Raw genomic sequence first — 15,289 nt, forward strand, 5'->3', positions numbered from 1 at the left:
AAGAACTTCCCAATATCTCATCTAAATCTACCATCCTTCAGTTTAAGCCATTACCCCTTGTACTATCACTGCACTCCCTGATACTAAATCCCTCACCATCTTTCTTTTGGCTTCCTTTATTACAAGAAAAGCTCTGTGTCTGTAATATTTTCCCATAATGGAGGTACAGTGGGAAGAAGAGGTTTTACAGTGCTCTAGATGTCAAAAAATTACTCAATTACAATAAGCAAACAAATAGCCTTATTTGTAATATAAACTTCTTTGGTAACATTTTCAGGATTGTAGTCAACTCTTGGAAGAAGGGACAGGCAGAACAAGAATACAGGGATCTAGTTAGGTCATGCAGAGAAAAAATCAGAAAGGCAAAGCCCAGCTAGAACTCAGTCTGGCCACTGTTGTAAAGAATAACAAGAATTGTTTTTATAAATACATTAACCACAAAAAGAGAGCTAAGGAGAATCTCCATCTATTATTGGATGCAGAGGGGGACAGGGCCACCAAGGATGAGGAAACAGCTGAGGTACTTAATGTTTTCTTTACCTCAATCTTTATTAGCTAGACCATTTGTCCCCAGGGCCTTCAGCCCACTGAAGTGGAAGACAGGGATGAAGAGCAGAATAAACCCTCATAATACAGGAGGAAGCTCTTTACAACCTGCTGTGCCACCTGGACACTCACAAGTTCATGGGGCTGGGTGGAATCAATCCGAGCATACTGAGGGAGTTGGCAGAGGAGCTTGTCAAGCTCCTCTCCATCATTTATTGACAGTCTAGTTAACAGGGGAGATCACAGACAACTTGATGCCCATCTACAAGAAATGCTAAAAGGATGATCCAGCTTGAACTCTGTGCCAGGGAAGATCATGGAGTGGTTCATCTTGAATGTGCTCACTAGGCGTGTGCAGGATAACCAGGGAATCAGGCCCAGCCAGCATGGTCCTGATTGACTAGCCTGGTCTCCTTCTATGACCCGGTGACCTGCGTAGTGGATGAGGGAGAAGCTGTCAATGTTGTCTATCTGGACTTCAGCAAAGCCTTTGATACTGTCTCCCACACCATTCTCCTGGGTGGATCGTGGCTTGGACCAGTACACTTCCTTGCTGGAAGTCCAATCCCAGAGAGTTGTGGTGAATGGAGTTAAATCCAGTTGGCAACCAGTCACAAGTGGTGTGCCCCAGGGCTCTGTCTTGGGGCCAATCTTAATGTCTTTATCAATGATCTGGATGAGGGGGCGGAGTGCACCCTCAGTAAGTTTGCAGATGACAAAATTGGATGCTAGTGTCCATTTGCTCGAGGACAGGAAGGCTTTGCAGAGGGATCTGGGCAGGTTGGAGGCCAACTCTGTCAGGTTTAACAAAGCTTAGTGCCAGGTCCTGCACTTTGGTCAGCACAACCCCATGCAACACTACAGGCCTGGGGAAGAGAAGTTGGAAAGCTGCCTGGCAGAGAAGGATATGGCTGAACATGAGCCAGCAATGTTCCCAGGTGGCCAAGAAGGACAATAGTATCCTGGCTTGTATCAGAAATACTGTGGCCAGCAGGACTAGGGAAATCATTGTCCCCCTGTAGTCAGCACTGTTAAGACTGCTCCATGACTGTTGTGTTCAGTTTTGGACCCCTCACTACAAGAAGGACATCAAGGTGCTGGAGCATGTCCAGAGAATGACAATGAAGCTGGTGAAGGGCTTGAAGCACAGGTCTTACAAGGAGTAGCGGAAGGAACTGGGGTGGTTTAGCTTGAAGAAGAGGAGGCTGAGGGGAGATCTTATCACAACACTATACTTACCTTAAAGGAGGATGTAGCCGGGGGTATTGGTCTCTTCTCCCAAGTAACTAGCAATAGGATGAGAGGAAATGGCCTCAAGCTGCTTCAGGAGAGGTTTAGATTGGATATTAGGAAAAAATTATTCACTGAATGAGTGGTCAGGCATTGGAGCAGGCTGCCCAGAGAGGTGGTGGAGTCACTGTCCCTGGAGGCGTTCAAAAAACATGAAGACCTGCCACTCGAGTACATGGTGTAGTTGACTTGGTGATATTGGACAGATAGTTGGACTTGATGATCTTAGAGGTCTTTTCCAACCTTAAAGATTCTACGATTTATGACAAGCATGGAAAACCATATATTTTCTAATAATTCATGTATCAGAAATTGACTATTTCAATTACTCTTGCAAAAGTATCAAATTCCATTTAAGAACAACATCTGTAATAGTGGTTGAGCTTCCCACACAGTTCTCTGTCCCCATTTTCTTTTGAGTAGCACAAACCTGAACTCTTGTGCATCTTAGATTCATATTATATTCTCAGTCATGGATGACCTTTTACAAATTACTTCCAATAACTACAACTGAATTCAACCACAAGAGCTGGTCACAAAAGGTCATACTCTGGTTATACAAAGCATAGATAAATTTGTACTCCCTGCAGCAACTGATTGCTGTAGGGTTTTTGTTTTGTATCTGACCAATCTTAATTTGAGTCATGTATTAGGAAAGGTTATGTTCTAGCTTTTTTCTCTTTTGTCTTTCTCCTACTAGTTTTCTTTTCCTATAAAATTATTTGTTTCAGAGAATTTTTCTGTTTTCCAGGTGTTAAGGCTCTATTTTAAAGGGTTCCTGTTTTACCCTTTCCTCTTCCCCTCTGTTCTTTACCAGTGGATTAATTGCAGATATTTTGGCATGTAATCTTCCTAGTAAATGTAGGTGGTGTCTTTCTGTGAGTGTCACATTCTCATCAGGCAATGTTTTACTTCCAGATGGCATAATTTCAAAGAAGTTATGTGAGGCCAGTGTGCTAAAAGCATGTCTTAGAGTGGTAGATTTAGACCTGAAATAACCAAACATAGGAGATTCAAAAAAGTACAAGGTTTGGGGGATTTTTATGTGGGTAAAACTCAGAGTAGTAAATTGACAACATATTTGCTATCATCAACACTGGTCGCTTCCTGGCCTTATGTTGTATAGACAATTAATCTCCTTTTTAATTTTTGAAATACAGAAAATGTAGACTAAGGCTTCCTATGCAAACTTTGCTGGAGGACTCTACTTTGTAATTAGCATGAAGAAGCTGGATTTTTTTCCACCTCTGTCTGGGCTTGCTGCATGCTCATCTTGCACACCACTACTTCTGATTTGTACCAGAGAAGCTTTGTAGCTCAGCTGTTTGTGAGTCCAAAACAAGGTTCTGTGGGCATCACCCTGTAGGTACCCATTGGTACTACTGCCTTGATCTTTATATGCCATTTCCAGGGTATTCTAGTTAAGTTTATATGAGGATAGTATGCTCCAGAGCTGGGTATCAAGTCATTATCACTACAAGCGAATGACCGTCGGCCAGATTGGATGGTCATGACTCTGTGTGGCTTTGCCTTGACTTGGTTAATCTGACTGCAAATTTCAACTGCAGTCATGTTCCTCATGTGGGTAGGGGTAACCTTATGTTTTTAATGGAGACAGAAACCAAGCAGCAACCAAAACCAAACACAAACTACTGGAATGTTTCAGCCCCACTGTGAGTGCAATGCAAAGCTTCAGCTGCCCAAGACCATAACAGACTTGATGAATAAGAGTTGTATGCCCACAGCTTTGTTTCTGTGTGGGGTCTGAGTAGGTAGATTCAAGCTCTTGTTGCTCCCCATGGTCTTTTCTATCATGACAGCTCTTAACATGCTGTTCTTACAGTAAATGCCAGATGGTTTTCCATCAATAAAACAAATCAGGGTCAATCATCCCTCATTTAACACATACTAATAACCTTGATATAGGAAACTGCAGTGGACTAACTAATGGGTGGAAATAGCTTCTTTTGTGTCAAAGTCCAGAAACCTATTTTATGGATAAGCAATTGAGCTAAACACTGGAGTGCAGTTGAAAAGGCATTTTAACAGATTATATGACCTATCCTCTAGATGATCACAATATAAAGCACCATACATAACTGGCAATGTGAAAGTGGAGGCTGATCATCCATGTGACTTCAAATGAAAAAGCAATTGCCCTTCCAGCATGAGAACTGAGGCAGTTTCTACCTTAGGACTTGGATCACAATGTGATAGAGTTTGAGGAAGTGTATCTGCTAATCCATAACTAATTCATCTTTGCCAGCATAACTGCAGATGAGTAGGAATCCATGATTTGCTCCGTTCAGTTCCTTAAGAGACCAGGAGTCTGAAAAAGTCAGGAAGTAGCTGGACGAAAGGAAAAAGGCATTTCAAAGAAGTTTGCATGGTGAGCTGTAAACCAAAACTGAAACAAACTATTCTTGTTGTTGGATACAGGATGAATGCCAAATAGGCATTGATAGTATACTTGACATTTAGCTGGAAACCATCCAAACCATGATATCAATATTGTGTTGATGTTAAAACCAAATATGTTGCCTGGCATGCTTCCATTATCTCAAATCTTCCATCCCTAAAGGAAAAAGGTGTCTTTTTTTTTTTTTGCTTTCACTTTTCCCAGATATATAAAACACAACCTTTTAGAAGAAAACTGGCAAACAAGCCTGCCTACTAATTCTGTCAGTGGGCATCCTGGCAGTTCTGTGTAATTTGAAAATAGGTCTCAATTCTGATGTGGCAGGGGGCATGTAAAGCTTAAAAATTTTAATTAATTCTAACATCTTGCTGTAAGTGTAGTTAGACAATGTTAGTCAATGCAGAATTTGGTCCATGAATGGATTTGAATTACACCTCCTCTCCTTTTTATGCACAACAGAATTAATGAATGAGGGCCATTGGTCCTATTAAGACTAATGCTTCTTTGTCAGTTCCATTACTTTTTTTTTTCCTTTGGGATTTCTTCTTGTTATGACTTTGTTAGGTGGAAACTGAATGGTATATGTTAATCAACATAGGACACTTGGCTACTTGAGCTTTCGTAAATGTTTAGTTTCCCAGGGTCCTTTGAACCTCCCAGGGAACAGTTCTGCATCCTTATTAGACACTGACAATTAAAGGTCTGTTTTCATATCAAAAGTAATCAGAAAAAATTAGCTAGGGAAACCTTGGAATGCTGTGAGAGTTTCAGTGTTTTGAGATGGCCAACTTTCCTTCATTTGCTTCAATCAGTATCAACTTGGGTTTCTTTTTATGTTTACTACTGCCAGGGCAACTTATGAGTTGGCGTTCTGACAACTGAGAAGGATTATGCAATACCATGAAGATGAGATTAATACATTGTAGGCCACTGTAATCATATTCAGTTGCATAATTATCACAGAGGTGCAAAAGTAAGCTAAACTAGGTTTAGAAGGCAATAGTATAAAAGAGCCATTTCAGTTTTCTGAATTCTTTGTTAGAGGGAGGAGGAAAATGCTTTGCACATCTGTGGGACCCGTTGCCTACAGACCTCGTAGATTGTGCAGATAATTTATAGGAAATGTATGGTTCTGTCCTAAATATTTTAATCTTTCTGTGCCAAGTTGCAGGCTTTCACAGAAGATAATCTGTTAGTGTCACACCTTCTCAGTTAGAAGTCTGAAAAATAAATCTGAGTGTTTCTTCCTCGGGCTCTGGTGCCATGGGAAATTGTTGCAGAAGTTTGTCACGACTGAGTACTTTGGTTTCCTTTTGCTTCTCAGATTCTGCTCTGGTAGGTTAGAAAACAAGTAATGAAAGTGGGGTGGATCATAACCGAATAGGTCATGTATGGTTTTATTTAGATCTATATAAATAAAGTGAAATCCAGAGCTGTTAGTGTTTCTGTCATGAACTAGGAAAACAAAATTAAACTGATACTAGAATATTGAATTCCCTCTTCAAAACAGATTTCTTAGTACTGCCATTCCCACTTAGTTGTGTGAATATGACAGTTTCAGGCTACGTGTACAGCTGTTTCACATCAAGGCTGAGGGTCCCCTTTGCCCCCTGGGGTTCTCCCCACTTTTCTCAGCCTAGAAAACCCTCAGACAGCTGGGAATAGGGAGACAGACAGCATTTCTTTTTCTCCTCTGCCTTACTGCCATGCCACAAATATTAGTAGGATTATCTGAAGATTTAAGGAAACAAACCTTTGATTCCAGAGCCTTCATATTATTGATGTTGGTGATGGTTTCTTAAAGTATAAATTGGGATTTGCTTTTGGAGGGGGATGAAAAAAATAATTTGTTACTAGGACTTGTTGCAGTCACGTCACATAAATTGGCAGATCTGCGTATTTAAGGGATTTTGCTCTCTAATTAAATGCAGTAGTACTCTTTTGCCTTTTGAAATGAAACCTTTTTTTTTCCCTGCTGCTACATACTGAGGGAACAAACATGCTGTCAGAATCCGTAGTGTATCCAACTACGTGAACATAAGAAACACAATCAAGCTGTTATTTGTTCTGCTGGGGTGTACTCATATTTCCAATCTGAATCTTTTGTACCTGGTGATCTTAATTATATTTGAGCTGGAAGTAGTTTAACATTAAAAGGAATTACATCAGATTAATCTGTAAACCTGCACAAATATCACATTCCTTTGTATGGAAGTAAGCAGGGCATAGTGTGCATAATTACATGTTGTTCTTTGTGTACGTTGTGTGCATAAGGCTGGGAAGTCAATGTTGCAGTTTCTTGTGACAGCATCAACTATGGCATGTCTTGCATTGGTCAGCTGCATTAGAAAAACATACATTATTCCTCTTAAAGGTAATCTTCCTTATAAAAAGAACAGGGAAGCAAGAAAAAAAGAAAAAAAGTAGAAGCTCAGATTGTCCTTGAAATGAGAATTAGTGCACTAATTGGTGTATGAAAATACAGCTAAATATTTTAGAGTGTTTGCTATATTTTTTTTTTCTAAAGTGATATAGCTTGAGGTCAAACTGCCAAGGTCATTTATCCCAACTATCCAAACCCACACGAAAGTATGGGGTTTATGCTTTTTTTTTTTTGAAACAAAAGAAAAATGAATCTGGGAGGTCTTTTTCTCTAGTCCTGATGCAAAGACATCATTGGGATCCAGTTGCACCATTTTAGCTTCCATTTGAGTGGCAGGAAAGCACAGCTGCAGACAATAAGAACTGTAGTTTGTACTGGCAAATATATCCTTTTAACCTAAGTATCAGTGAGGTGGAGTTGTCTATGATTAAGTTGTTCTGATTTGCATGTGTGTTCAAGGCTGGTCAGATGGCACTGTTGAGCCCACCTGGGAACAGTTTGCTGGATGACAGGTAGCCTTGAACACTGCCAGGGAGGGGGCAGACACCACCTCTCTGGGCAACCTGTTCCAGTGCCTCACCACGCTTGTAGTGAAGAATTTTTTCCCTAATACCCAATCTAAAATTACCACCTTCCAATTTAAAACCATTCCCCTTTGTCCTATCACTACATGCCCTTCTAAAAAGTCCCTCCCCAGCTTTCTTGTAGGCCCCTTCAGGTACTGGTGGGCTGCTATAAAATCTCTCCAGAGCCTTCTCTTCTCCAGGCTGAACAAGCCCAACTCTCTCAGCCTGTCTTCACAGGAGAGGTGCTCTTCTCTTTCAGTGATGAAGCCTTCTACTGATCTGCTTTTTAGTCATCACTGAACTCCCTTTCAGAGCTGTAGGTGTTGTCACTGTGTAACATTCTTGTGCCTTTTAAAATAATTTATTTTTTTAAAGCTGACTTCTGGAGGGACAATTTTATTTGATAGTTTCTGGTTTTGAAAGAATCTCTCTTTTTGACTTAATGATGATCTATTAGTGGTAAGGAAGAGGGAAATAGACTATGCAGGCAAAGAAAAAAGGTGTTTTCATGGATTCGTATTTTTTTCACTGTTTTCTGTAGCTTTTCTCCTAAAACAAAGTACAGCACTCACCAGGACACTGCAGCCTTTCCCGTATAATGGTGCCAATGTATTTCCACCCTCATTTGCAGCATCCCTGTTATTACAGACCTTGGCCTCTTCTGAGCACAACTGCTGACTGTGCCAAATTCACATAGTTGTTCTGTGATGAGGACAAGGATCATCTAGCAAATAAATGGGGAACACAGTATTCAATTTGCTGGTGACCTTGAATTTGATCTCTCTTCTATCCTTAACAGCCTAGTCAATCTCTGTCCTGTTTAACCCATGTCATCATTACTGGCATAGGCACTTCTGCAACTGCTTTTTTTCCTTGATACTATAGTATTTAAATCACAAGAAGAAAGAACTAAGACTTGAACGAGAAGTACCATAAATTCATCTTTGCCTTTTCCTTAGCAGTGTCAGGAATGGCCATAAAGGTCTTTCCCAGTCTTTCTGTTGTGGGTTTGTTTGGGTTTTTTTTTTATATATTTGTCTGAGGTAGAAACCACAAGTTTGATTGATAATGCAATTTGCATCTTGAGGCATCACTGGAAATACAATGAATGGCATGAAAGGCTACTCTGGCGGAGCACACTTTTTCCCCCTGGGCTGACTTTAGAAACTCATTGATGTCACTTCCTTCCTCAGTCAGCAAGTGAATTTTCACTAATTCTCAAGACCAGCTGTCCATGCTGTCAACAGAAAGTTATTAAAATTCCTTTAAAGTGAATCAAAATAGCCTAAAAACAAATGTACTGGGAAACAGGAAAGCATCAGTATTCAAAGTCCACAAACCTTTGAGCAAAACAGTGTTGATCTAACCAGAGATTTCAAACACTCTGCTTTCCTAGCAACTTGTATATCATTAGAGAATGCTAAAAACACATACTCCTTTAATCTTCTATTACCAACAATCTATTTGGTTAAAATAGAATTTGTTGTTGTAACTAATACTTATCCCAAAGATGAACTTTGTGAACAATGTTTTGAGAAGTCACCCCCAAATGATAGTTGGGGGTGGGGGTGGGTATAAAAAACCCCACAATTTTTGTTTCCAAATAAAAACACAACACAAGCATGAAGGAAATCATTATCATGAGAGACAATCTTATAGCCTTAAGTGATTGTCTTCATCTAAAATTATCTATAATGCTTTCCTTGAAGTGTATTCTCAGGAATGGGTAGGTAAGATCATTTTCCTTTAGTTAATAGAGTCTTTATGCTATATTTTAACACTTCAAATATTTTCACCTAATTAAAAAAAAAAATTCTATCTTGTGCCACACGTATCAGCTCAAAAAAAGGTTCTATTGGAATGGGATATCATTTCCAGTGCTGGAAGTGGCAGCCACCCATGCCAGGCAGGTGACACTGACAGTTAATAGTGATACTGGCAGGTTGTAAACAGTGTCCTATCATTACTTTAAAAAAAAAAAACAACCCACCCCTCTGGGTTCACGTAGCCTAGCTGGATAGGTAAGTGTGAAATTCATGACTTTCCCCAATACATGTGGATGGTCTCCAGTAGCAAAGGGAAGGTAATTGATACCAGCTGCCCTTTTGATAACTAGTGCACGGGAACAGTAAATGAAGCAAAAATTACTGTCCCTTTTGATTTAAAAGGAAAGAATAGGTTTGAGGTGTCATTGCTGCTGGTGTCCCAGGTGGCTGTAGAAAAGCAATGTTCTGTCTAGGCTTTGATCGTGTCTTCAGGAGCACGCTGAAGGACACCGCAGAAGAAGGCCAGAGTAAGGAAGCAAGACCGTAATTCAGCTTGCCACTTCATGGATATTATCAGGATAGAGTTTCTCCCTTGAGCCAGCTGGTGCCTAACCTCAGTCCTGACACAGGCATGTAATTTTATTTTAGGGTAATGGCAGAAGCCGCTTTTCTCCTCCAACAGTCAAATCCTGAGCTGGATGCTACCAGTCTTTCAGGCACGTATACGTGCAGCAGTACATCTCACAAGGTTAAGGTGCTTCATAGCACATATTTGAAATTTGTTGTCTTCACTTTAAATGTTGTAATTCCTCATGGGCTTCGAGGTTATCAAGATTGGCTACCTATCCCAATCTTCTTATCACATCCTGATTAAGAGGGGCTTGTGTTTCTTTTACTTCAGGTGGATTTTGATTTTGAAGTTTCAAGTTGTTTATACATTTCTTAATTCTAAGGATTGGTTATTTTTTTGCTGAATTCACTGTTTTTTTGTTCTGCGTGTACATGAACATATTCATTAAACTATGTACAAACTAACTATTTTCTTTCTCTTTCAGAGTCTGGAGAAAAATTGCAACAACAGGTAATTAATCAGGTATTCTGACACTTTCATACATTTTGTTACTCAATTATTCATGTAGAAGAATTGTAGTAATTACAGGGGATAACATCACAGAACAGGCTAATATTAACTACCTAGGTGTGCTAAGGACCACATGATCAGACAACTTCCTTAAGTAGTCTTCCTTAAAAAGTGTAATTAGAGGCATTGGCATCGTTAGAACACTGTTATATGTCAGTTGATCATCTAGATGGAGGACTAACCTTCCAGGTGACTGACCACCTAAGGCAGCCTGTTTTGGGTCTAACAGCATTGCCCCTGCCATGGCAGAGCACAGCACCATGTCACTGTGGTCACTTGCAGTGGCCTCAGCTGGCACTGCTTCTGACCGAGTCAGCTCTTGTGTATCTGGAAGCTTATAGGAAGCAGCCTGGTCCTGTGATACCGCATAATATCCAGAGTTATTACAACTTTCCCATTGTCTTGAGAAATAGATGAGTGAATGCATTTAGCCCAGAATATGGCATTACATAAGCAAATGAAAACCTTCACTTTTTCTAAGTGTAGAAATACTTTGAATCTTAATGGAAGTTCTGCGCTTTGACTGAGAGTTTATATCCTTAAACAAGTCTAACTGACTTTTATAAACCAACATGTATTTTAAAAGTAGCTCCGAAATGTCTTACAAAACCACTTTTGGAAGTCCTTCTTGGCCAGAAGGGGGGGCAGTTGTATTTTTAAAACACAACTTGAGGCTACATTAACAGGACACTGAATGGCTGATGGAAGACCTATTCTGCATGCTTTCTCTGTGACAAAACCAGCTCTGTGGATGACATTGCCCTTTTCTGAGGAAGATTGTGTTGTGGTAAAAAAGGTGTTTGTCGCAGTTGCAAAAGGTGTATTAGGTAATATATTTTGTGTATCCCGTCTTGGTCTGGTCTCACATGTCATTGGCTTGCTATCCTTGAATTTCTCACCAGTTCTCTCTCTCTGCAGTCAACATAAGAACACCTAATTTTGCAGGAAAACAGCGTTGTCTTAGTATGTCTTTTACAAAGCTGTAATAAAGCTGATTTGGGAACAAACAGTAGACATTCACTTTTAACTGAATACCAGTGAAACTGGTGATGCCCCATTCCATACAATATTCCTTTGGACTTCTAAGAAATGGAAGAATTTTTCAAATTAGAAATAATTTTAATTTTTCTAGTCTATTTTTGGCAGAATTGTGGAGCCACTGCACATTTGATTTGTAGTAATATTACTTCAATAAAAATGTTTGAACTGGGGTTGCTCCTAATGGAATAACTCCCATAGAAGGATACTGTTCATTTGCAATACTGGTTGTGAAAGGTTATGTGCAGGATAAGGTACTTCTCTGTCTTAATATCCTCCAGTCCCCTTTAAGTCAGTGCAGTAACACTGAGTTAAACTGGCTGCCAGAAATTTAAGTGAGAGAGAAGTAGCTTTGCGGAAGATGAATGATGTTATAACTTGACAGGAGCAGGAGTGCAAAGGGGCAAATAGCAGGAAATGTCTTGTTGAGAGGTGAATGAAACCAAGAGGGGATGGGGATATGATAAACCTGCTGTTCTAGTGATCTCTTGCTAGGCAGGTAAACCTTTCCCTGTCTGTGGTCTTGAAGACCACTGTTGTTTCTGTGTGGTTCTTAGCTCTTTCTAAAGCCTAAACAAAGTTTGGTGAACTACAACATAGATTAAAAAATTAATTCTGTTTCCAGAAACCTTTGACTAGTTACCATCTTCACTGGCTCCTGTTCCTTTTGATCATAAGGCACTTGCTTGTTTTTCTTGAGCAGCCTTTTTGTCACTTATGTATGCTCATTTAACAGCAGAGGTCATTTACCACTCTGCCTGAGCAGAGACATCCAGAACAGGTATGTGCTCTGTTTTTCAATACCTGTTTTGAACTACCACTGCAACTTCAGGGTAAATCCTGGTGCCAATGTACAGCCTGATTAGCTGTAGCGCATTAACTACTGCTGAGGGAAGTACAAGGAAACAGCAATAGCTTTGTGCTTCTAATTCTAACAGCCACAGCTAGGAAACACATTACAGCCTGCCACTCAAAAGGTGGTTGAAGGCAATCCTTGATGTTTCATCCTTACCACTCAGATTTGTTGGTGTTGTGGCCTTAATGTATACACTCCTACATGTGGTTTTGCCCAGTGCCTCTCAAAAGCATGTAAGTGGTCTGCCTAATATAACACAGGAGGCTTTCTTGCCATGAGAGCACCATTGCTGGCCAGCCTGTGGTTTCCTCAATGCCCTTCTTGAAAGCAAATGTCACCCTTACCTACCAGTCCTCAGGTACCTTCCCCCATCAACACGACCTTTCAAAGATAATCAAGAATAAACTCCATTTGACATCCTCCAGCTCCATCAGTGTTTGTGGGTGCATTCCATCAGGTCCTGTGGACTTGTTTATGTCCAGGTCATTTAAATAATCCTTAACCTAATCCTCTTCTGCCAGGTGAAGACTTCCTTGCCCCTGACTTTCACTTAGATCTCAGGGGCATGGGAGACCTATGGAAAGGTCAGTCTTATTAATAAAGACCAAGATAATGAAGGCACTGAGTATCTCAGCCTTTTCCATATCCTCTGTCAGCAGGTGCCTAAATCAACAGTGGGCTCACATTTTCCTTAGTCTTTATTTTGCTGGGGATAGAACTCTGGAAGCCTTTTTTGTTGCTTTTCTCATTCTTCCCATGTGGGTTTTGGCTTTACCAAGTCAATTCCCGCATGGTCACACTGGGTCTGTATTCCCTCAAGTGATTTGTCCCAGTTTCCACCTCTAGTATGCTTTTTCATAAAGTTTAACTTTTTTGCAGAAGTTCTTCTTTCACACGTGCAGACCCCTGCCACCTTTTCTTTATATCTAAGTTTATTCTAAGCCAGTTCCTGAACAGCCCAAATTCTGCTCTCCTGAAGCCCAGAGTTGTGACCATGCTGCTTGCCTGGTTTATTCTTTTCATTATCCTGAACTCTGCCTTCTCGTGGCAGCTGCCATCATCAAGACCTTCATATCTCTATCACATTTGTAGGTGTGAGGTCCAGCAGACAACCTCTCATCATTGGATCTTTGATTACTTTTGCTAGAAATTTTTCATCAGTACACGCCCCAAGCCTGGACTGCCTGTGCCCTGCTCTGCTGCTCCTCCAGCAGAAGTTGGGTGGTTAAATATCCCATGAACACCAGAGTCTGCAAACATGAGGCTGCTTACAGTTGTCCACAGAAGACCTCATCTACATCTCCAGGCACTCTGTCACAGACACCGACCACAGTGTTAGTCATGTTGGTCTGCCCTGTAGTCATGACCCACATGCTCTCCACTGACATCTGCCCAAAGGCAGAACTTCATGTGTCCCCTCCCCTGTCTGACTGTAAGGGTGACTCTCTGCCTTGCTGTCACAGCCTGCCCTTCTTGAAGAGCCTGTACCCATCCATGGCAGCTCTGTCTCACTGTGTCTCTCTGATCCCAGTGAGACTGCACACAGACCTCTAGTTCCTCCCGTTTGCTCCCTGTCCAGCATGCAGTCATGTGCAGGCACTGCGTAGGCGTCTGGCCATGCTGATTTGCTGGGAGAGCTTCCCCCTTCATGCTGTCCTGTGGGTACTCACTTGTTTACGTGCATATGCATGAGGTGAGCACCTGTAAGCCCTGTCTGGTTGACTATGAGATCCCTCCTGCTCCTGTTGCACATTTTGTTTACCAGTAAGCAGAAACTGCACATTTTTTAAAAATTAATTTTCCTTTTGTTACATGATATCTGATTAAATGGGAAAATTGGACAGGAAAAATTGTTCAGGTTTGCCCTACACATAACATTTGATTTCTTCCAGGCTGATTGGGGCTGCATCCTTTGCCCCCTGCCAGTTCAGATAACATAACAATTCTTAAGATTTAAATAATGTATAGTACTGAGGTGGTGACTCTCAGAAAAACACATTATTCAAATAAGACCAGCAGATAACTTTTGAGAACCTTTTCAGTACCCTTTTGGAGGAAACCAGTTCTCAGGCTGTACAGATAGGAACATGCAGTGTATGAAGATAAAAATATCTTCAATTTTATGAAGAATGATTCTGCTTGTGGAGAAAAAATCCAAGCATTAGAGTATGCAACAGACTGAGAAGGCTGGATGTTTGATAAAAGTATTGAGAGAAGAGGTGTGAGGTTTGAGCAATGAAAGGAGATACAGGCTGGGAAGTTGCATTGCAATCCTGATTCTCAGATTTCTGGCTGTCCTTTCTTGCTCTGTTAAATGGCAAGGATTTTCTAGCTGTGTTAATCAGAAATTAGGAATAACAATATTCACATGGGGTAGGCAATTATTATCTTCCCTTGTATTGCAGACATGGAAAAATGAAGTGTGACGGTCAAGGGACTTGTTCAGTTACAAAACCAAACACTGTGGTTTTGGCCAGTGCATCTACCCTTAACCACAGCGCCCTTCTTTCTCATTATTCCTCTGCTTCAAGGAGGGGTGGTGCTTGAACTAGCTAGTGTTTGGATGGCACACTGATCGTTGGTGGCACTGCTTGCAGATTAATGCATACCGAGCGGGTAGCTGTACCAAAAAAACTTGCTATGGCATAAACTAGGGTGTTTTCTTCTACTGATAATAAGCATGAGTTAACCCCCTCCACAGAAAACAGGGTATGCTACCTTTCAGTCAGTGTGAGGAGGGAGTGCACGCTGGATGATCCCCTTTGTAAATTGACAGCCTATTTTGTCCCACAGTAATTAATGAATGTAATTAGTTCTCAAGTAATAATATTTCTTTGTAAAATTGAACACGTGATTTTGTTTAAAAGTGTATGGATGTAGGCAAACATGGGTTTGAGATATTTGCCAACCTAGAGTGCATTATACATTTCTATTTATTTTTTATTTACCAATAAAGTCATCTAATTTGAATTAAATGCTAATTGTGATTGAGGGGAAAATGCTTTGAGACCTCTAGAGACCTTACTATGTCTTCCAAAGCAATTTGGGGGAAATTGAATTCTTCATGCCTGACTATACATTAATATTCTTCAACTGAACCTAGTTACATTTGAAACTTCTCATACCATTTCTAAAAGAGGAAGATGTCTCGTTGTTGCTGGAAGATACGTGTGTTTACCTGCAGACAGGACAGACGGATTCTGTTTACCAGAAAAAATACCCTGTGGATTTTACCACAGCCACTAACATGCAAAATCCTGCTGTGTGTGCACAGGCACAGTGTT

At 40.6% G+C, this 15,289-nt stretch overlaps 1 protein-coding gene across 1 annotated transcript in view; it reads left to right on the plus strand.

The window, feature by feature from the left end:
• CHST9 (carbohydrate sulfotransferase 9) overlaps positions 1–15,289 on the plus strand; it is an 83,261-nt gene that overhangs the window by 57,245 nt on the left and 10,727 nt on the right. The window contains exon 2 of the mRNA XM_084260875.1: positions 10,026–10,063. Within this exon, the coding sequence (XP_084117001.1) occupies positions 10,026–10,063 (38 nt within the window). The remainder of the gene's footprint in view (positions 1–10,025; positions 10,064–15,289) is intronic.

The sequence above is a fragment of the Gallinula chloropus genome (genome assembly GCF_964237585.1).
Source record: "Gallinula chloropus genome assembly, chromosome: 2".
NCBI lineage: Eukaryota > Metazoa > Chordata > Aves > Gruiformes > Rallidae > Gallinula > Gallinula chloropus.